At 36.7% G+C, this 23,308-nt stretch overlaps 1 protein-coding gene across 6 annotated transcripts in view; it reads right to left on the bottom strand.

Annotated features, from left to right (window-relative positions):
• Positions 1–23,308, bottom strand: part of HUWE1 (HECT, UBA and WWE domain containing E3 ubiquitin protein ligase 1) — a 1,105,343-nt gene that overhangs the window by 756,030 nt on the left and 326,005 nt on the right. For all 6 annotated transcript variants that reach the window (XM_090389849.1, XM_090389845.1, XM_090389850.1 and 3 more), the window contains exons 20-21: positions 15,311–15,412; positions 7,292–7,372 (exon numbers count right to left, since the gene is read on the bottom strand). In XM_090389849.1, coding sequence (XP_090245975.1) covers positions 7,292–7,372; positions 15,311–15,412 — 183 coding nt within the window. The remainder of the gene's footprint in view (positions 1–7,291; positions 7,373–15,310; positions 15,413–23,308) is intronic.

The following is a 23,308-nucleotide window of genomic DNA, read 5'->3' as shown; positions in this document are numbered from 1 at the left end:
GATGTATTTTGAGATTATCACAGCAAGATCTAATCTTCCTTACAGTTTGAGTGTGTTGCTTTAAACCAATGTTTGCAGGCGCCAGATTCACTGGATCGTGTGTGTGTGTGTGTGTGTGTGTGTGTGTGTGTGTGTGTGTGTGTGTGTGTGTGTGTGTGTGTGTGAGAGATATTAATTATAGGTTTCCATGATCAACTCATGCCAGATGGCATTTGCTGTTAGTTGTTTTACAACTTCCAAGTTTTACAAATGCAGATGGCATTAGTAAAACTTATAGTAAAAGTAGGCATAAGGGTCTAATACTACTATTGACCATACACAAATTATTTAATTACCTTTTAGAATATGTATAATCCATATCAGTGACACTTATTGTAACTATTAAACTTATTTAAACTGGAGTCATCAGTAAACCTAGTTTTAAGGTTGAAGAGAGCAAAACATTGTTTATGACAAAGAAGAAAACTATATTACAGTTACAGGAAGGGGGGATAGAATTCTAGACAAGTAGACATCACAAAAAGTTAAACCTTAGCATCACAGAGCCACATCATATATTCACAAGATTATTTCACTGTACCAGTCATTACCAAAAGTTCTGTTTCATATGGAAGGTTTTAAACAGATACTTGGAAAAATTGTAACACCTAATGATCTAACCAAGACCACTGGAGACAATGTATGCATGATATCCTGGTCTTGTTTATGTGCACACTATATTTACTACAATATTATTGGTAAAGCAAAACAGCATGTCAAATAAACTACCAATCAACAGTTACTTCTAGAGTACCAAAGACATACCCATGGAGATGATGTCAGACCTCATCAGTGCACTGATATGGAAAGCACAGACATGAAATTTATTGATTATTTCTGCAACAGTGGTTCCCAACCCAAATATTGGCCCCTTAGGCTTGTTAAGATCCAATAAAATATATTTCTGTCATAAGAGCAGAATTTTTAATTGCAGTATAAAATATATACAAAAAATCCCATCATGGAATAGCGGTTTACAAATACATATATAATTAAACAATTACATTAAACAGACACATTCTTATAAGTTCTTATAGAATCACAGTGACATCACATACTCATAATATATAACAGTTCAGAGCTGGAACGATGATGTAGCAGAACCTAGGGGCAGAGCTGGACAAGAATAGTCAACTGGGATAACATGTGCAGGTACTGGCATCTCGAGGACATATGTAGTTGTGTTCTATTGGTAGGTAAAAGTGCAATTGTCTGGGATGTGGCACTCCAGATTTTTAGGGTACTGAGGATTCCATCTCTGCATTTCTTGTCTAACACTTCTTGGAGGTCACTGTCAATCAACTAGAGTGAGTGCAGCATTTTTAGGCAGGAATATCTGTGAGTGCTAACCAGTTATGGTTTGCTATTATCTGTGCTGAAAATTGGAGATTATCTCCAATTTTCAATGAATTTGTCAAGAGCATTGATCCCAGAAATTCAGCTGTTGTTTTACCCATGAGAGGACGGATAGGTACTTTTTTTTTTTTTTTTTCTGATGCTCTGTAAGCTTGTACTTTGTGTTGTGTAATTTTAACTAAAACACATTTTTCATTGGAAAAGTAGCAATCTAAGGTGTTTCAAAAACCTTACTAAGTATTAATATCATAACAACAAAATGATGCAAGGGAACACTTTTTTTTTTCTTCATCTGAAAACACACACAGGTTAAAAAAAGGAAAATTTTTTTCTATCATTCATACTTTCCTCTTGGCAAAAAAAAAAGGGTTTTCCATTTCCGCTTTCAAATTCCCCAGACTGTGCAACCATCATGACAGGAAATTCGTTCAAATTATCTACAACATGCTGTTCTATGAGTGAAAACATACCTTCCTCATTTATTTTACTGTTCCCTTCAGGGCATTATATGCCTCTATCAGCCCCCTTCTAAGGTGTGCAGCTACCAAGCTCTGCACTATGGGACCTCAAAGCCATTCTTCACATGGATATCGATTAGCACCCAACATGCACATCACCTTTTGTGCCATTAAAAGATTATATCTGTTCTGCATCATCTAACACAGCCCAAGAGTGCAAGAGTGTTTGCTGATGCTATAGAGGCAGGGTTAGTTGGCTCGGAAAACCACTACTTGGGGGGATTCACAGACTAAAAGGTTAATAGTAGCTGCAGGCAGAGGTAAAAATGATTCTTGCACTGCTTCTATTTAAGTGTTTCCCATCCCTGTAGAAGCAGTCTCGCCTGTTAACAAGCACAGACTACGCTGAGAAAAATTTTACCCCATTAGCCTTGCACAATGCCTCCAGGGCCAAACTGAAATGATTGACAAGGCTCTCATCGTATAATCCCTCCTATCGTGCCTAGGCAGAATGCAAATACTTTTAAATTTAACCCCAACTCAACTTTTTTTTTTCCAGCATGGACCTGTTGTTGTTGTTGTCTGGTTTTTAGGAGCATTAGCAACTAAGGCCATATTGCTCCGGGATATGCAGTGGTTATTCTGGCAAACTACGCTGCAAACTAGCAAACAGAGCAAAGAGGGGGGATAAAGAATTCTTCACATATATAAATGCCAAGAAGAGCAGGACAAACCAGATCGGACCTTTACGTAAGGGAAAGGGGACAGTAATAAATACACCAGCTGCCGTTGCAGATGAACTCAACAGTTATTTTGCATCGATATTTACAAATGAAAAGCCTTTTGTGGCAAAGGGAAATTGTGGGAGCGAAGTTAAAAAATATGTAATTAATGATATTGAAATTTCGCAAGATTATTTAATGAAAAAACTTTCGAGCCTACAGACCAGTAAAGCTCCTGGAGTTGATGGAATATACCCTATAATCTTAAGAGAGGCGGCAAGCGAGTGCACTGAACCATTGAGGCTAATTATGCAAGCATCATTAGACTCTGGGGAGATTCCCTTGGATTGGAAAAGTGCAAATGTATCTCCCATACATAAGGGTGGCTCTAAAAGTGAAGTTGGAAATTATCGACCTGTCAGTCTGACTTCAGTAGTAGGGAAAATCATGGAGGCAATGATCAAGGGTGGAATTCAGGATCATTTGGATCGAATTGAAATTCTCAAGGATACTCAGCATGGTTTCGTAAAGGGAAAATCATGTTTAACAAATCTGGTTCGCTATTTCGAAAGGGTCACTCACGAGCTGGATTTAGGGAATAATTTCGACATTGTTTATTTAGATTTCAGCAAAGCTTTTGACTCAGTCCCACATGAGCGGTTGCTTTATAAGCTGGAACAGGTTGGAATCACTGGGAAAATCCTTAGATGGATAGAAGGATGGCTTCAGGGCAGGAGGCAGAGGGTTGTGATAAATGGCTATTCCTCAGATTGGGTTGAGGTAAGAAGTGGGGTTCCCCAAGGATCAGTATTAGGACCACTGTTGTTTTTAATTTTCATAAACGACATTGATGAAGGGATAGAGGGCGTGATGTCTAAATTTGCAGATGATGTTAAAATTGGAAGAGTAGTTAATGATCACTGTCAAGCTGAGCTTCTTCAGAGAGACCTAGATAGACTTCAGGAATGGTCAGAAAAATGGCAGCTGTGCTTTAATCCAACAAAGTGTAAGGTATTACACCTGGGAAACAGTAATCCCAAAATAACTTATTCACTTGGTGGAGTTCAACTAAACCCAGTACTGGAGGAAAGGGACTTGGGTGTTACGATACGGTCAGACATGAAATTCTCTGAGCATTGTAAACAGGTTGCAAGGAAGGCCCATGGTGTCCTATCGATGATCTATCGAACTTTTGCAAGTAGAGATAGGGACGTGATAATCCCATTATATAAGGCTTATGTTAGACCACACTTGGAATACTGTGTTCAAGTATGGAGACCGCACCTAAAGAAAGACATCGAGCTTCTTGAGAGGGTGCAAAGAAGGGTAACTCGCCTGGTGAGATCGGCAAAAGGGCGTCCTTATGAAGAAAGACTTCGAATATGTGGGTTGCAGAGTTTGGAAACTAGACACCTTAGAGGAGATTTGATTGAGGTGTTTAAGGCTCTGAGAGGCATCAGTAAAATGAATGAGGACAAAATTTTCAAGATTATAAATAATGCTAGAACTAGGGGCATAAATTCAAGTTACGGGGGGAAATGTTTAGATTGGACTGCAGGAAGTTTTATTTTAGCCAGCGAGTTATAAATTACTGGAATAAGTTGCCTTCATGGGTGTAGAGGCCAACAGTTTGGGGAAATTCAAAGGTCATCTGGATAGTACTTTCGGGTAAGGGAAGCACATAGGATGATAGGTTTAATTTCCTTTTTATTTACTTTTTATTATTTTTTTTTATTTATTAATTAGTTATTTATTTTATTTAACTATTTATTTATTTATTTTTTTTTTTGTTTTTATCATTGTTTTGTTCGGATTTTTTTTTTTTTTTTTTTTTTGGCTGGTGCAGCATAAGCCCTAGGCTTTCTTGCACCATGCGGCCGTTACTAATACTATTCCCTGACCTTTCTGCATTCTCCATATTTGGTGATGGGCTCGAACCCCGGTATAATCAACAAGCGTGTGCTACGCACTGCTGCTCCTTCCCACCTGGATACGGAGGCGCCGCATGGACCTGTACTTGTTAAGTACATCTGCAGATCTCCTACTCTTAATATCATTAGTGCCAAAGTATGAGAGCAGGTGTAAAAACGAGAATGCATGTGTGAGCGAAAGACCTTTCCCTAAGACCAAACAGTATCCCCAGTCACTAACCTATCCCTCCAATCCTGGTAGTCGCTGTTGTGAACTCCTCTTCCAAGATACACAACTCTAGATCCTCAATAGCTACTAAGTACAGCAGTTACTTTTTACCATTACAATTACTTAAAAAAATATCATAATAATAATAATAACAACAACAACAAATACAGCCTCCCCCAACTAAAATTATCCTCCCCTTTATCCATACTTCCCTTTCATAAGCAATATTCAGAATACAGCTAACTAAAAGCAACATAAAACAGATTTGGAAGAAACTGAAACTTATACATAAAATCAAACACTAATTAAAACTGAAAACATTATCTAAAGATGAATCAAATAGAAATGGTATAAGGGCATAAGTAAAGTGCAAAACAGGAAATAATGAATTAAAAATGATAAATTATGCAGAGAACACAGTACTTCTTTCACAAACACAAGATGTACAAATACTGTTGCAGATTTAAACAAACTACATAAAAGTATACAAATTTCAGTAAAAAAAAAACAAACAAAAAAAAAATTGACAGTTTAAGAACTTTCTGCAAGTTAAATTGGAATTAGGAGGAAAAATAGAACAGGTAATGCAATTTAAATACTTCGCACAGAAATTAACAGCAGAAAAAGAATAGTGGACAAAATCATAAACCAGGTGAACGATGTTAATAAAATAACTGGATACTTAAATAGTCCTTTTTGAAACAAAAAGAACATAAGAAAATAAACAAGAATACATAAGGCAGTTGTAAGGCCTATTTTGACATACAGATTTAAGATTTGAAACACTAAAAAACTAAGCAAATAAATGGAATCACAGAAGTGAAAGCAATGGGTATGATTACAGAAAAATCATTAAGACAAAATCAGAAATTCTAAGATATGATGGATGTGAAACAAACCAATAAAAAAACTGGATACAAAACAAAAAACTAAAGTAGAATGAACATGTCAATCAAGCCAAATGGAAAAATTACAAGATAAGTAAAAAATAAAGGACTGGAAACCAAAACACAGGAAGATCTGAGAACACACCCAAATTAAGAAGGAAGGTAGCAGTCAGGATATAAAACTGAATAGATGCTGCAAACTGCTGCCTTAATGCAAAAAAAGGAAGATTTGGGAAATGTAACATCTTAAGCATAGAGATTAGGGCTACATAAATCCTTCACAGTTGGTAGGAACTTGGCTTGGCCCCAATGGAAAAGGTGAGCTCGATGTCATTCCAAAGCTAATACACTAAACTTGCCCAAACCTTTAATACCTATAAAGCATAGGCTGTTACACAGAATGTGTGCAATTTCAAACAGCACAGAGTTGTTTGCAATGGTCTATAACACTGATTTCTGTCCACGGACAATAGGAGGGAGTATATTGAACCATGTCAATAAATTCAGCCACGGATAGAATGTGCAAAGTATGGGGTTAATTTTTTCTCAGCATGGTCTGAGCTTAAAGTAGAAGGGGTTTAAGAATATATGATGATGCTACCGAGGCAGCATTAGAGGGCCGAGAAAAGTGTTGGCTGGCTTTGGGGGAGGGGAACACAGCCTAATGGGTTAACAACAGCAACGGATAGAGGTGAAAGATTCTTGCACAGTCTCTATTGGGATGTGCAGCAGTCTGGAACACAAGGTGTTCAGGATTTCAAGGTCTACAATTCGTAATCATGCAACAGGCAAATACAGACTGTGTTAGGGTAACTAAGAGGACGAACAGGTGTATGCATATTTGCATATGCACCAAAGCTAGAAGCATAGTAAATAAATTTGATGAATTTGAAGTGCTGGTAAAGTAATCAAATACAGACACTGTGGGAATATCAGAGACAGTGTCACTCAGAACGGATAAAGAAATTGAATATGGGAAGCACAATGTGTACAGAAAGGTGAGCGTGTGTTTCTTAGAATCGTCCTGAAACATCGAAAATGAAATAACACTGGATAGTTATGTTTATGTAGATCAAGATCTGACTACAGCAGAACATCCAAATGAAGATGAAGTACTGCGGAACAGTGTTAGACGTGACCAATCATGAAGAAATTAACGATGACGCTGAAGATGCATCAGAACAACCCGTAGAAAAGGCAACTCGCAAAGAAATGATTAACGCTTTTAAAACGGTTCGTATGGGGCTATAGTTTTGTGAAAATGTTCCTGATAACGTTTTTAATGCCCCTTTGTTCTGAACAAATGTGAGGTTTTCTTTGAGAATCAGACAATTTTTTAATTGTACTGTGCAAACGAAAATTACAGATTTTTAAATTTGTGATACTTACCGGCAAAAATTGTGTAAACGTAATTTAAATGTTTTTTTGAAATAAAATACATTAAAAATTAATTTTTCTTAAAACTTAGTACATAAAACAAGTTTGCAATCCATTAAGGAAAGGTGATATATTGGCATTCAAGCAGAATTTATTAAACAAAAACATTTTCTAGAAATTAAAAAGCAAGTATGGCACCTATCTGGTATCCAGCCAATTTTCTACATGTTGATTTCACCACTGTCAGGTAAAAAAAAATAAATACAAAAAAAATTTTTTTTTTTAATTACAAGATATCAAAAACCACACTTACCAAGTAAAAATAATGATGGACCATAATATTCTGCATTACTGATAATGTGCTTCAGAGACCTTGGTAAAGAACCATCCATTACTATAAAAACAAACAAAAATAAATAAAATAATAAAACATACTGAAAGTAGAGAAATACTAATTTAATTAGGGGAAGCAGAGGAATGAATCTAACCAAAAAAACCACAATACAATTGCAAAGTTACATTAAACACACATGATCAAAAACATTCTACACATTATTTTTAGTATTTTTCTGGGCATGTGCAACAATTTTCCTATGTACACCTTGTAATAGGGAAAAAAATTTCTGAGTACTGCATGCAGATCTGGAGGCTTAATTTTAGGAAGGATGTAGATCTTGTTAATCTGTTAGTACACAAACTAATAGATTAACAAGAGAGCTGCAGGCAGAGGTGAAAATGATTCTTGCACTGCTTCCGCTGGAAAATAGCAGCATAGAAAGAAAGGTGTCAGAGATTTGAAAGCCTTTGTATTTGCTTGGAGCAAGCAAATACATGGGCTGTGTTAGGGTAACTAAGAGTATGAATGGGTACATGTATACCTGCATGTGCATTAATGCTAGGACATAGTAAATAAATTTTGATTTACATACTAGTTAAGTCATCAACTGCCGACACTGTAGGCATATCTGACCATTAGGTTTGACCACTTTTGTGCATCCATTATGTCTGAGTGACATAATGGCTGCGGAATTTAAATATGGGGAGTACAATATACAGTAATACCTCACTTAACGAAGTAGATGCATTCCAGTACTTTAGTTTGTTATAAGAAATTTTATTATCGGAGGTAGAAATACCATAGCAAGAATATGGATACGTTCCTACACTTAAAAAGAGAGGTACCAATTGTTCAAAATAAATTTATTTGAAATGAGAAGATACATATTATATTATAAAATATTATAAGAAAACTTTACAAGAGTCAAGTAAAACAGTAAACTTAAAATCTATTATGAAAAATAATGCAAAATAACACTAGTGCTCACTTGACTTTCAAAAATGCATCTAGGGTTGACTGTCTTGCTTTTTTCTTACGATCGCATAGCATCTCGCAATAAGATAAAGCATTTTAAAGATCTCTTCACAATGCAGCTTCGTTGAAAATCGGGATCATTTTCTGATAAGATATCTAATGCGCGAGTCAATTCATTTAAACAATTAGACAAGGTCTCTGTTAATATCCTCCCTGTGAGGAACCTCTTCTTCATTTTCTGAACTGTTTACTTGTTGCTCCGTTAACTCACAGAGTTCATTTGTCTCACTATGGCTACTTAATAAATCCTGAACATCAGCTACATCAACTTCTTGCAAAGCCTACTGCATGTGCCATTCGAATAACTTCTGTGCTAATTGCAGGAATTTCACATTCTACTCCATCATGTTCTGTAACAACATAGGGCCATATTTTTCACCAAACACCATTAAGACACTGATCTGTCACCCTAGGATTCTTTCTAGGATTAGGAATATCAAAGGATTCTTTCTAGGATTAGCAATATCAAAGGATTCTTTCTAGGATTAGCAATATCAAAGGATTCTTTCTAGGATTAGCAATATCAAAGAATCCTAGGATTCTTTGATATTGCTGACTGCTTTCATAATGTAATTTTTCCACCATTAGCCTTCATCATTAGCCTCAATCAGTTGACTAAAACTGCGTCTCAGATAGTAAGCTTTAAAGGCTGCTATAACACCCTGATCCATTGGTTGTAGCAGTGAAGTTGTTTGGCAGGAAAATCAGCACTTCAACAGGAATGAATGTTTGAAGTGAGCCAAGATTTGAAGGAGGACCTGGTGCATTGTCCAGTAGCAAAAGTGCCTTGGGTTCAAAATTATTTTGTTCACATTATTTTGTAAAGTTGGACAGCAGGACAAAAATAGTTGAAAAACCAATCGGTAAACAAGTCCATTATCACCCAGGCCTTTCAATTCGATTTCCATATTGCCGGGAAATCAGGTTTGGGGAATCCATTCATAGCTCAAGGCATTTCGGAATGGCAAACAATCGTTGGATTTAGCTTCATATTTCCAGATGCATTTGCGCCCAACAACAGTGTTAATCAGTCCTTGGCTGCTTTAAACCCGGAAGCTCTTTTCTCATCTTGACATGAAATTTTTGAAAGGCAAGCGTTTCCAGAATAGTCTGCTTTAATCCATATTAAATACAAAATTCCGAGGATATTTTCCTCATTCTACTACGGCTTGCAGTTGTGCAGGAAATTCTGCTGCTGCCTGGATGTCGGCACTTGCGGCCTAGTCCATCAATTTAACACTGAATTCTTTCGCATTTTTTGTTTCAGTGGTTTCCTCAGCTTACTGGGCCTTTATGTGGTAAATAAGTTTAATGCTTTGTGATGAATTACTGCCTGGGTGACTGGCATATGACACTGTCATATCATCTATCCAAACAAACATTTTTTCCATGTTTTCTATAATGTGCGCATGCGCGCGCGTATATTAATTTGGACATGGCAATGTCACTAGAATTTAGCACAGACTGCTCAACTTTATCAGCTTGATTTAAAATTGTTTTTAAGTTGATTGTGCTAATGCCAATGATTGCACTACATGGAATTTCTTTCCTCCAGCTTCTATCCTCCTTATAATCTGCATTTTGATTTCTAAAGATAGTTTTACGTTTTTGTGACATACTGGGAAATTGTTAATTAATTATGTATTTAATAAAACATTAAAACAACTACAGTACGTATGCACGATATCAATGACAGTTAACCATTGCTCCATATATCATCATGACGTGAATTCTAGGTACGTCAAAAATCCCTACTACAAACCTTTGCATGCGCTGTAGGGGTCTTTTTTGCTGATTTCGTTATAAACAGGCTTCGTTACCAGGATTCATTAACCAAGGTATTACTGCACCAAAAAAATAGACAGGATGGGGTGCGGGGGTGCTCTTAGTTAAGTACCATAATAAATCTAAGGTAGCGCATCCAGTTAACATGGATCACCAATGCACCCATGTCATTTAAATGAGACTGGTGTGGCAAAAGCACTAGGAAAACAAAAATAATAGCAGTGCTTTATAACTATTGACTGTGATGGTTGTAACGGAAAACTGTACAGTCCTATAGCATGGACTGGTAAATCAGTGACTTATGAGGGATTTCAACTTTAAAGACACTGATTTGAACTTTTGGGTTAGTCACAGAGACTAGCAAAGGCTTTTGTGGATTGGATTACTGTTTACTACAGCAGCAAGAGAGAGCTGCTCGATCTAAATATCAGCAGCGATTCTTCATGCATTAGGTATTTCAAGATAAAAGAATGACTAGTTGGCAGTGATCAGTGTATTGATATGGGATTTACTTAAAGATGTAACCATCAAGTGGTAAAGGGAAAGGGTTTTGCTTAAAAGTGACTACAGGGACTACCCGACTTACGTAAAGGAATTTCCCTAAAGGCTTATGCAGTACTCGCAACTACGCTTGCTGAATTTGGTTTCCTAGCACTGCCTCCACTTGCACTTTCAGTTCGTCGCTTTCCCTTCATCATTGTAATAAGTACATAGGAATGAAGAGAAGATTCTGAAAATTTATTTATATTTTTTTATGAATGAAGATTTCAGTGAAGGGGAAACACATTTCACCATAATAACATAAAAGCCCACACAATTCCAGTTATCGGGATTATTGCAAATGCAATAAGATCGAGTTGACTACCCAATTATAATAGATTGCACTAACAGAAAAGCTCAATAAACCGGAAAGTGCTAATTGTTTTTATTGTTTTATGGTCGTGACCTCCAGAAATGTTCCTTGGAAAAATATCAACAAAGCCATTCATAACTGATTCTTATAATGGAACATATGATAACAATGAAAGAGTAGCACTCCATTATAAAAATAACATTTTTATAGAGATAAATAGCTTAGTGATACAGAAAAAAATTTTGACTTCTGAGGTCTTGGAACAAAATACCAAAATAAAACAATGTATTATTAGGTTCATAGTGCAATTTTTGTTTTCACAATACCTACATTTATTCCTACGGGATATAAAATATGCTTCCAGGATCTTTTTAAGTTTTAAGTTGGCAAAAACTTATGTAAAGTGGAATTTATGGCAGTCGAGTATACGTAAGTTGGGGAGCGCCTGTACAGTGTTCTCATACAATTTTTAAATTCTATACCAGGGTTGGCCAACGAGTCGATCGCGGGTTTAATTTCAGTCAATCACAAATTTTAAATATACAGTCATCCCTCGATTTGTGCACCTTGTGCAATTAATTTCTGAGATGGTAGCTCACGGGACATTTTGAAGGAAAAAATGTAGATCGCATCACAAATTAAGTTGACCACTCCTGTTCTATACAGTGGAACCAACTGAAAATCCTAAATGGGAAACATTCAGGGAAATAATTATAGATGCTACAAAGCTTTTCATACCAAATAAGAAATACCATTCGAGGATTGGACCTAGTTACATAACTGCTGTCCATTATTTGCAACAGTATCAAAAGTTTTCCTGAAATCGAAGTATATGATATCAAAATTATTTTATGCCTCCACAACAAACCAAATTGGTCAGACAAGATTGCCCCTTGACAAACCCATGGTCTAACTGAAGTATATACCTGTACTATTGTCTAGCTGGTCCTGCATTACTTCTTTAACCAGTGACTATTATTTTCTTTGGAAGAAAAGGTAAGCCAACATGCCTGTAATTAATCTTGTCACTTTGATTCTCCCTTTATGAATTGGGGATGCATTTGCACATCTGCAGTCCACAGACAGTTGTAGAATAGATGTGCGGAAATTTGCCTTTAGCCAGTGGGTGGCTAATTACTGGAGCAAACTTCCATCTGTTGTTGTGGAAGTTGATAGTTTAAATGAATTCAAGGAAACACTGGACAAACTTTTAGAGGGAATGGATGTGTGATTTTTTCCCCTTTGGCTGATGCAACATAAGCTCATATACTTGCTTTCTTGCATCACATGCCACCATTACTATTACTACTAAGTGACTTTCTTATGTTTAAGTTAAGTGAAAGTAGAAACAAAATAATTATTCAGCGTGTTAGCAAGCTTAGCTGGATCATCAACAGATGTACCATTACTATAAGTGGACCTATGAGATTCACCCTTTCTAGTATTGTTTACATAAGAGAAGTCTTTCCTATTTTTCTCTACATCCTTTGCCAAAGATGTCATATTCTGCCTTAGCTTGCATAACATCCTTTGGGACTTCATTGCAGACATGTTTATATCTACCATAGGCTCCTGTATAACCAGATAATTTACTTACCCTTTTCTGCTCTGCAATGAGTCTCATTAGTTCATCTGACATCCATTTAGGAGTAAGCCTTGAAAGGCTTTCAAATTATTTCATACCAACTAAGGTATATCTTAGTTGATTTGTTGATGATAACATCATCAGTTGATCCAAATGTATAGAATTTAAGAACTCCCTGAGACCACTGTAGTTGCCTTTATGAAAGAAAAAACCCTTCCGTTTACCCTTGATGGTAGTTACATTTTAGGTAAATCCCACATCAATACAAGGTGATCACTGCCAACTAGTAGTTCTTTTATCTATGGATACTTAATGTATGACTAATCACTGCTGATAATCAAGTCAAAGCATTACTCTAACATGCTGCTGTAGAAAACAGTCACCCAAGAATTTGGCAAAATTCTTGCTATTGTGAGTGATTAGCCCACAAGTTCCAGTCAGTATCAGAAATTTAAAATCCCCCGCCCGTTTAACACATTCTAACTTGTTGGCCCACTATTTCTCTGTACAGTTATTTATTGTACTTGTCAGTTATTAAGCCTATAAACACACTCCTACTCACATTTTTGATCCCGGTGCTTAGGTAACTAAACTGGCTGAACGATTCTGCCAGTTTAGTTACGTTAACTGGTTCCAGCTAGTAGAAGCTGGAACTCTTCTATGGTGTAACACTGGTTATATGGGAATTGCTAGGTAGAAGTACAATTCAGTAATTACATTTTTATATGTCAGCCAGCTTTGTGCTTTTCAAGGATTGCACATACAAGGATGTTGCTGATAACTTTAAAAAAGTTCCTCAAGGCTATTTGCAATTACATTAGGTGTAATAATGTCCTGTTCATTCCAATGTTTTACTGAAGCTGGTATAGAAAAAGGTTTGCCATTTATTTGTTTTATTTTATTTCAAATTATGCAACTCTCTGTATCTCTGTTAAAGGTCGAGTCAATTCATCCATGATTCGTTTTTTCTTTCATATCAAAAGACATAAAAAAAAAATGTAACAGTGAGCTTTACCTATTTTTTTTGTTGTGCTGCATTCATTGTTCCACCAGTATGTAGCATTTCTGTGTTGTCTCATTGATTTTTGTGCACCTTCAGCTTTTAATGCCATTAGCATTTAACTTGTCTATGGTTTGGGAAATCGAATGCAGCCAAATGGTATATATTTTGCCCAGTTAATTTTTTGGAATTTCCATTTTTTCCTTTATCATGTGGAGTATATGTTAGTCATAAAAAAATACCTCCATTGTAAACCTGGAAAGTTAGCATCTACATGTATTTTAATCTTTTAATACTCAATTTTATTTGTATGCAAGTTATTTTATTAATTTTAGAAGTTGATAGCTTAAATGGATTCAAGCCAGAACTTGACAAACATTTGGAGCAAGGGGATGAGTGAAATGAGGGTGTTTTTTTTTTTTTTTTTTTTTTTTTTGGCTGATGCTATATAAGCTTGCTTTCTTGCATCATGTGCTCTTGCTAATGCTAATACAGTAGTTTTAAATATACAGTAATTATCTTTATTTTTATATTTAATTTTGCAAATAAAATTTTGAAAATAAAGAGAAATTTGGATACAGTTTGAGTGTTTTGTAGAAAGCTAAAATATATTATTAATAGTTCAAAAAGGTTTTGACTATAAAAACACAATTTCACAAAAGAACCATGCAGTAATGAAATAGCTCTTTCTGAAAGTTGTCCAGGAAGTAAAAAAGTGGGTTAAAATCAAAGACAAAGTAACATCTGGATGACCAAGAACTGTGTGTGTAAACCACAGAAATTTTTGAAAGTTTTGAAATCATGATTATGAAACAATACATGGAAATACACTGAACTTACCCTATGACCGAGCCCATTATACTATCCACAAAAAATGAGCATGAAAATTTTTGACCAAGATATGAATGCAACACCAGAAGAGAAATTAAAGATGCAAATTAAGAAAACAGCACTTCCTTGGTTTTGGTTAAATACCTTCTTTTCCACTCCCAAGGGAAAATGGTTAAATTTAGATTAGACTACGATATTTCCCTCCACTATGTATACAGAAATTATATCTCCATGGCTGGAGATAGCATTTCTATATATTCTTTTAATAAAATTTCTTTCGAATTTTTATCTTTTAAGTTTAAAGCACACTGCCACGGGTTATAATTCAATTATGAAACATTACCCAGAATGATATCTTCAGACAAATTCTGCAGATATGAAACTATAAACTGATGGAAAACTACAAGCAGTTCAGCATGAAGAGAAAAAGAGTTAACTTCTTTTTACTCCAGGCCAACCTGATTCCAATTTTTTTCCTGTTATCTCTACCAGACTGCAAGTACTGACCTCACTACAAACAACCATTGTAAACAATTTCCCAGATAGAAGATCATGGTATTTTAACAGGAGGTCTCACTATACTTGCTCAATAGGCTCCATGGCAATTCTTAATAGCATATGTGATTACAAGATTCTCCAATATGGAAGAGATCAACCAGCCAATGAATGCTTTCCACACAACTACTGCCCACTTGTCTACTATTAAATTATGTGGGGGTGTTGCCAAGGCAATGTCTACTCACCCCAGAGCACAGAGGTATCAAAAAATCAAAATTAATAATAGGCAAAAATGATTTAGCTTCCTACTGTAGTTAAACTGTCCTTCCCCCCCCCCTTCTGTGTTTGAAAATCTTATTCATACCACAAAGAACAAAGTAATTAAAAATATACAAGCTTATTACTTACAATGTCTAATATTGTCAGAGAATGCAGGATCTTGAATGGCTTTCTTTAAGAAATTAAGCATAGATTTCAACAACGCAGCTCGTTGAGGAAAACACTGCACCCCTATAAATTTGAGGATTATGAAAAGTTAAAGGTTCATACATACAAATATTTAATGAGATTTCTTTTATAAAATATTATATTATTCTTTCACTCTGTAAATAACTGCTGACATGCATTGCAGTGTCACAGAAAAATTATAGCTGTATTCTCTCTCTTTCTCTCTCTGTAACTTGAAATAGTTTAAAATTTTTTTTTATTACAGAATGCAAACTTCAAAATGTAGCAACTCTGCCAGATTTTCTGAAATAAAAACCTTATCCTCAAGTTCATCAGTTATTTATCATTGCATAACACTATAACCATAGTATGTTCCATCATAATATACATATTCTACTGTATTTTTGTTGTTCCAATGGTTTAATATCACAAGGTCTCGTGTGACCAAATTGTACCTACCTATTTTAATAGAAAATAATGTAGTCAGAGATTAGAACTTGACATAACTGAATTCTTTTCATATACACTGGTGTTCAAAGAAAGTGCATCACCCCTTAAAATTGTAATTGTCTTCCAAATAATGTAAGTATATGGCAATATTTCTTACAGATTGCAACAGATAAGATTGACACACATAGGTGATGGCATAATATTGCATCAGCTGTTACTTTAAGCATATAAACACGCTCTGCAAGAGTTGCATTCATTCCTTGCTTGTGTCAGGATGGCGAGTTACGTGTAGTTGAAGCCACAAAGAAATAGTGCTATTGTTACTTTACGTTAGGAAGGATTTTCTTCCTGACATATTGCTTATAGTGTCTTGTAATCAGTCGACAGTGAGTAGATTTCTTTCTGAACTCAAGAATACTGGTTCTGCTGATAGGAAAAAAGGAACTAGATGCAAACGAGTCTCTGCACCAAAACAGTATTGCGTTTTGAAGTGCTTATGCCTTAAAAACCATAAAGCTTCTTCGTCTGAGCTGAAAAGAGAATGGGAAGAACATACAGGAATGGTAGCAAGTGCAGTAACAGTCAGAAGACTGTCTCTTCAAAAATGGACTTGTAGCCCATCCTCCTAAGCAGTCCCTCCTCACACAAAAAATGAAAAAGGCCCAATTAATTTGGTGTAAGGAGCATGTTACATGGATCCCCGAGCAGTGGAAGACAGTTATTTTCTCAGATTTTTTTTTTTTTTTTTTTATGAGAACCCCAAACACGAGAGGTATTAGAACCTATAGTACTTAGTACCGTGCTTGGGTTGGAGGTTGAGAAGACGAAAGAATATATTTGTTGATATTGGACTTGAACTTCTGTAGATTGTAATTTTCAGGAAATACGTATGAAGGAAGGTGGTTCCAGAAAACGGCAGTTGAATGAATAAATGAGGAAGATGAAAAGTTGGTTCTGTGGATTTGAAGTTGGACAGTAAATGGATGTTGGCTGGTGGCGGCACGTGTTCGGACTGTTTTGAAAGAGAGAGCGGGAATTATAGAAGCCAATTCAGAAGAACACAGTGCCCAAGTATCTATACAAGAGGCATGCAGCAGAAGCAGTGCGTCTATGAGAAAGCGAGTGGAGAGACTCTGTTAGAGATGAATCATTAATTAACCTAACTGCCCTCTTCTGAATGGAATCAAGAAGCCTGAGGGATGTTTTGGGGGCACCACCCCAGATGTGGGAACAATATTCCATGGCAGGGCGGATTTGCGATTTATACAGAGTGAGCACCTGTTTGGAAGAAAAGTAATGCCGAGAGCGAAAGAGAAAACCAAGTTTTTTAGATGCAGAGGAAGCAATATTTGTAATTTGCTTGTGCCAAGAGAGATTAGAAGTCAGGGTAATCCCCAAAAGAGATATCATTTTGCCTAGAAATCAGAGTGTCACTAAAGATAAGCATAGGAGCAGAAGAATCCTTTTTGCGAGATATAAGACAAGATTGAGTTTTAGAAGGGTTGAAATCAACTAAGTTGTTTTTGCCCCACTGGAGAATTACCTGAAGATCAGCATTTAAAGAATTGGCAGCAGATTTTCGAGAACTTGAAGCTGATTGAGCTGGACAAGGTTTCTCAAAATGGAAAGTTGAATGCAATGTGCTATCATCGGCAAAACTATGGATAGGATTTCCAGGCAATGGAAGAAGGTCATTGATATTCAAGAGGAAAAGAGTGGAGGAAAGAACTGTGGGGGACACCAGAATTAGTGGAGAAGTTAGAAGACAGAGAGCCATCTACCATCACCCTCAGTGAGCGATCAGAGAGAAAACTGGATAACCAATTACTAAAAACAGTTGGCAAACCATAAGATGGCAGCTTGTTTAGAAGACCTTTATGCCAAACACGATCAAAGCCTTTGAGATGTCAAGAGCAACTACTTGTGTTTCACCGAACCTTTCCATTGAATTAGTCCATAAATGGGTAACATAAGCCAGAATATCAGCAGTGGATCGACACTGACGGAATCCATACTGGCGATCGTTGATCAGACGGAAGGTTTCTAGGTAGTTGAAGAGTTGGCGGTTAATTGATTTCTCCAACAGAAGGAACTGGAAACTTGCTGGAGAGGCCTTCATCCTGCAGTGGATTGAAAATGGCTGATGGATGGATGGATGGATGGATGATTTCTCCATTACTTTAGAAAGAGTAGAAGTAATTGCAATGGGACGATAATTGGATGGGAGGGATTTGTCACCCTTTTTAGGAACTGGCTGGATATGAGCAAATTTCCAAACAGAAGGAAAAACACCTTTGGAATAAGAAAGTGAAAAAATGCGGCAAAGAATAGGAGTAAGTTCAGGAGCACAGGTTTTGAGAACAAGTGGAGAAATACCATCAGGACCTGGAGCTTTCTTAGCATCAAGATTCATCAAAATCCTTCTGATATCCTTTTGACGGAAGACCACAGGAGGCATTGAATGGATCGTGTTAGGAATGGTGGGAGGTATTTTACCAAGATCATTAATACATAAGCTCGAAGAAAAATGGGATGCTAGCAGGTCAGCTTTATCCTTGGCTGAAGTGGCAACAGAACCATCTGGTTTGGACAGAGGTGGGTGCAGAGATGGGCAAAAGTTGCGGCCAATAGCTTTGGCAAGAGACCAGAATGCTCGGCTACCATTAGGGCAAGAAGCAAGTTTTCTACTCTTAGCCTGTTCAAACTCTATTTTGGACTGATTAATAACTGCTTTATAATTATTGCGAGCTTTGGTGTAGGCAGACAATGAAACTGAAGAATTAGAAACAAGCCAATTACGATATGCAACATTCTTCTCTTGGACAGCCTTAGCACATTTATTGGAAAACCAAGGTTTAGATAAAGGACGAGATTTTAAAGTGGAGTGTGGGATAAAGGATTCCATTCCTGCAAGAATAATTTCACTGACACGATCTGAGCAAACATTGACATCAGAAGTTTTGAAACAGTAATCCGACCAAGGAAAAGAAGAAAAGAAGTCTCGCAGGTCATCCCATTTTGCATTCTTGTAATGCCAAACAATACGAGGTTGGGAATAGCCATGAGATAAAGGTTCCATTGGAGAAGAGACAATCACCAAGTTGTGATCTGAAGTGCCTAAAGGACCTCTCACTTCAACCTTGTACTTAGAAGGGTTGTTTGTGAGAAAAAGATCAAGTGTATTGGCTGTATGATTAGGATTGTCCGGTATTCTTGTAGGTAAATGCACAATCTGTGCTAGGTCATTAGTAACTGCAAAAGCCTCAGCATCTCGACCTGTTGGGTCGGTGTGACTAGAAAACGGAAGCCAGCTGGAGTTGTGAACGTTAAAATCACCAAGGGAAATTACCTCACTGTTAGGAAAGCTGGACTGGAGAAAGTCAAGTTGCAAAGAGAGGAAGTCAAAGAGCTCCAAGTGATTAGTGGAGTTGGGAGAACGGTAGAGATGAGAAGAAATTCAACCTGCATGGCTCTGATGGGAGACAAACATTTCACCGTACACATGGTGAAGAATACCATCCAGATTGTATGGTGTCTACAGTGAAATTCCCTACCAGTCAAATGATACGGGGGTGCATTTCTTATCGTCGAGTGGGTCACCTGCAGTTCATAAAAGGTTCTGTAAATGCCAATAGATACCTGGCTATATTGGAAAGCAAATTGCTGCCAACCATTAGAGACCATTTCAACCTGCCAAGTAACTGCATCTTTCAGGATGACTGCTCCCTGTCATCGGCAAAAAGTGTAAATAGGAACTTCTGTAGTTACTTTAGCTTCATTTCTGCATTAGAGGTTCGACAGTAATGTGTTTTCAATTGTTACAGGTGAAAAAATGGTTGGAAGAATGGTCCACTACAACTCTTAGCTGGCCAGGAAACAGCCCAGACCTGAATCCTATAGAGAACTGTTGGCATCTTATGAAATCTGCAGTTCATAGAAAGAAACCAAAGACCCTTAGTGAACTTCAGGAAGCCATAATTCATATTTGGAACTACGAACGATCAGTTGATTATCTTCAGAAATTGATCTTGTCAATGCCTTGACGGTGTGCTGCTGTCATCGGGGCAAGGGCAGCTCAACTAAATATTAGTTTGCACCTGGTGAACTTTTCATTTTGTTTTCCATTTAAAATGATAAACTGAAGCAAATTGAGGGCTTCTGATAACATTTCAGCCTTAATTGTCTTGTTTACCAAAACTGTTGTATAAAGGTTGCAAATGCTCATTTTGGAATATTTTGAGAGAACCTGTCAAATATTACTTAGCTTTGCCTTAACTATTAATAAATCTTTTGTTTATATTTCTATTTGTGACGTTAGTCATTAATGTAACATACCACTGCAAAAAAGGGTTAGAAATATGAAATTCCTAGGTGATGCGCACTTTCTTTGAACCAACGTAGTTGAGAAAATTGTCAGGTCTGCATCATTCCCTATTGGGTAATGAAGTGTCAGCAGTTCTTATAATTTTGCAAGAGATTTTGATGGTAAATACAAGACTAAAAATGTTTTACTGTAAGGCATAATGATTTATACATTAGACATTCTTCCATGGCAGGAAGGTAACTATGTGTCAGGTGGGTGGGACCAATATGTGCCCTAGCAAGAACAACTTCTTCATGCCAATCCATGTAAAAGATGGATTTCCATAACTGTGATTCACTGTTTATTTGTTGTATCATAGTATTTAGGCTTGTCAGATTTGGGCCATATGTTATGAAAAGTGCAGTTGTGCAGAAACAAATACTGTGTCCAACTGCAAATCATTTGAACAAAAATTTGCTGTGGAACAAGTTATTCAAAAATATGGAAGACCATATGGGATACCTCAAAACACAAACACAAACACACACACACACACACACACACACACACACACACACACACACACACACACAGCGTGAACATACTGTAATAAGCTCACGTTCAGCAAACCACAATGAGTGTATTTTGTGCCTAAGATGTTATATGTGGGAAAATTAACACAGTATTTGTTTGAAGATCCAAACAGCCACAGGACCAGCACCACAGTACATCAAAATAGCAGCCAAATTTTGGCTTTAAAAATGCAGTAGATCGACATTTAAAAGACAAAAACAGGAAGATTTTTAACTGTTTTTTTTTTTTTTTTTTTTTTAAGTCTACATACACTACAGTAACAATTAAATTTCATTGGCAAAACACACATTTTATATTAATACTAAAATGCAGGAATGGGATTGTTCACCAGTACATTACACTTTGAAACATTAGCTTACCTAATATTTTTCTAACTGTGGATTTCTCGGTGGATATTCTATTAAACAACTGATTTTGACTGCTTCGGGAGAGATACTGTTGTAGATGAACAGCCCTGCTTGTCTAGATATGGCTGTCAGCAGCCTTTCCAAAGCATCAGCAGAAAGAGAACTTTTTTTAACCTGGCTGAATATTCTCCTTATACTTAGCACTGCTATAAGGAACTGTTAAAATGCCAAGCATGACTTGAAATAATTGATTACATTTCACTCTTCCCTAGCCACACCATTCCCCAACCACTGTACCTCAAAATCACCTTCATAAAGCATCTGGTAGTTTTCTCACCCTGCAACTGACAAAACTTGTGCTGCAAAACATCTACTGCTTCATCTAATTCTTTAACAACCACAAAGTATTGGAAACATGCCCAAAAAAAAAAAAAAAAAAAAAAAAAAGAAAGAAAGAAACTTCCATGTAGTGTGGCAGTACTATGTAAACAAGTCCTGATCAGTATTTAGCTTGACAAGAATCCTCGATATATCATTGAGTGAAGATCCAAAAGGTATTGGTTTGTGGAAAAGACAATGTTACAATCATCAACCAAAATCCAGGATCTCAACTGCAATCAATATTTATGGCATTAAAATGTATCAGACAAAAGTGGCATTCTTACAAAATCACTGTGACAGGCGTTTTACAAGAGGAAGAGACAAATTCCATCTGACACCTCTAGAAATTATATGCATGTCCAGTAGGGTTGAGGATGACACATTGGCCACAAGTATGGTCATATTGTGCACTCTCTCTCTCTCTCTCTCTCTCTCTCTCTCTCTCTAAAATAATTATTATAAATAAAAAAAGACTAATTCTATCCTCCTTTAGCAGTAATATTTATTAACAGTGAGTTAGCAAGATGAATTAAGTTGTTCTTGCAATTGGGGGTTTTTGGCACAAGGGACTCCAGGGCCATTTGTGTCTGTTCATGATGATTTGGTTATGATTAAATCTTCCAGATTATGAGTATCAGAGATTATTATATATATTTATGCATCTCAAGTAGTTGAACAGTTCTTCAAACTTTGCATTAGTGCCAAGAATGCACAAAAAAGTTGAGGGTTCTTGCAAGTTGGATAGAGGTGAAGCTGGAGTTCCGGATACTTGATTGTTGAGCGCGTTCAATGAGGATATGCTCGACTGTTAGCTGGGGTTGGCAGAAAGAACACTGAGGAGGGCTCTATCCCATAATCAAATACAGATAAGCTGGCGACGGTTGCTAGAATCACTACTTCTTGCGCACTTCTTCTGAAACTAGATACACACTGCTGCAGTTTTTTTTTTTTTTTATCTGCAGAAATTTTTTTATTAATTTGAGTTGCTACAGTTCAGGCCAGCATTTCTTATATGCTGTTTTAATAATGTACGTGTAGGCAGTATAGGGCACTTTCAGATCACAGTGATCCAGGAGAAGGTGAACATCAGGTTGGATGACTGACAGTGACAATCTAGATTGGATCTTTTTCAGAATGGGGGGGGGGGTGCGAGTAGACAATGGCAGTGACAGAATTAAGGAATCTGTGTGTGTGTGTGTGTGTGTGTGTGTGTGTGTGTGTGTGTGTGTGTGTGTGTGTGTGTGTGTGTGTGTGTGTGTGTGTGTGTGTGTGTGTGTGTGTGTGTGTGTGTGTGAGTGTGTGTGTCTCAGAGCTTGTTTGAAAAGGTGATTGTTTGTTGTCTAGAGCTAGTTTTACTGTATAAAATCAGGTGATAATAGATACCACATTGAGTAGGAAGAGACAGAGCTAATGAAAAGATAGAAAAAATTGCTGCAGCATCTATAGCTTCATCTGTTTTGGAACCATTAGTATAAATAGGTAGTTACAAAGTTTTCAAAGGTGTATGCTTCACATAGCTGCTGAAGGTTATTTGGCAGGGAGTCTTTTCCCAAACTCAGAAAGAAATCGTCACAAAGAGGTAAGAATTTAGTCCATGGAAGTTCAGGAGTAGCAATGTCTTCGAGGTTATGCTGGAAGTTAATGTCCAAACAGAGCCCTTGCAGTCAAAGACTTGCAGGGCAATTTATGTTAGGTTTATTATGGTATAGCATAGAATACTGATGGTCACACAGGTATTCCTAGCTGTGGTGAAATGGAATACTTTTTGCTGCATAATTAAACAGTAAGGATTTAAAATATATTTCAGGATCTAGATGTAGTTGGCATTTTTTAAAGAAATGATTTGCAGTCGATTTCTTTTCTGCCAGGGGGATTGTTGTGTCC

The sequence above is a fragment of the Mastigoproctus giganteus genome, chromosome 2 (genome assembly GCF_048544385.1).
Source record: "Mastigoproctus giganteus isolate SK-2022 chromosome 2, ASM4854438v1, whole genome shotgun sequence".
Classification (NCBI taxonomy): domain Eukaryota; kingdom Metazoa; phylum Arthropoda; class Arachnida; order Uropygi; family Thelyphonidae; genus Mastigoproctus; species Mastigoproctus giganteus.
This window is presented reverse-complemented; position numbering and strand designations above follow the sequence as displayed.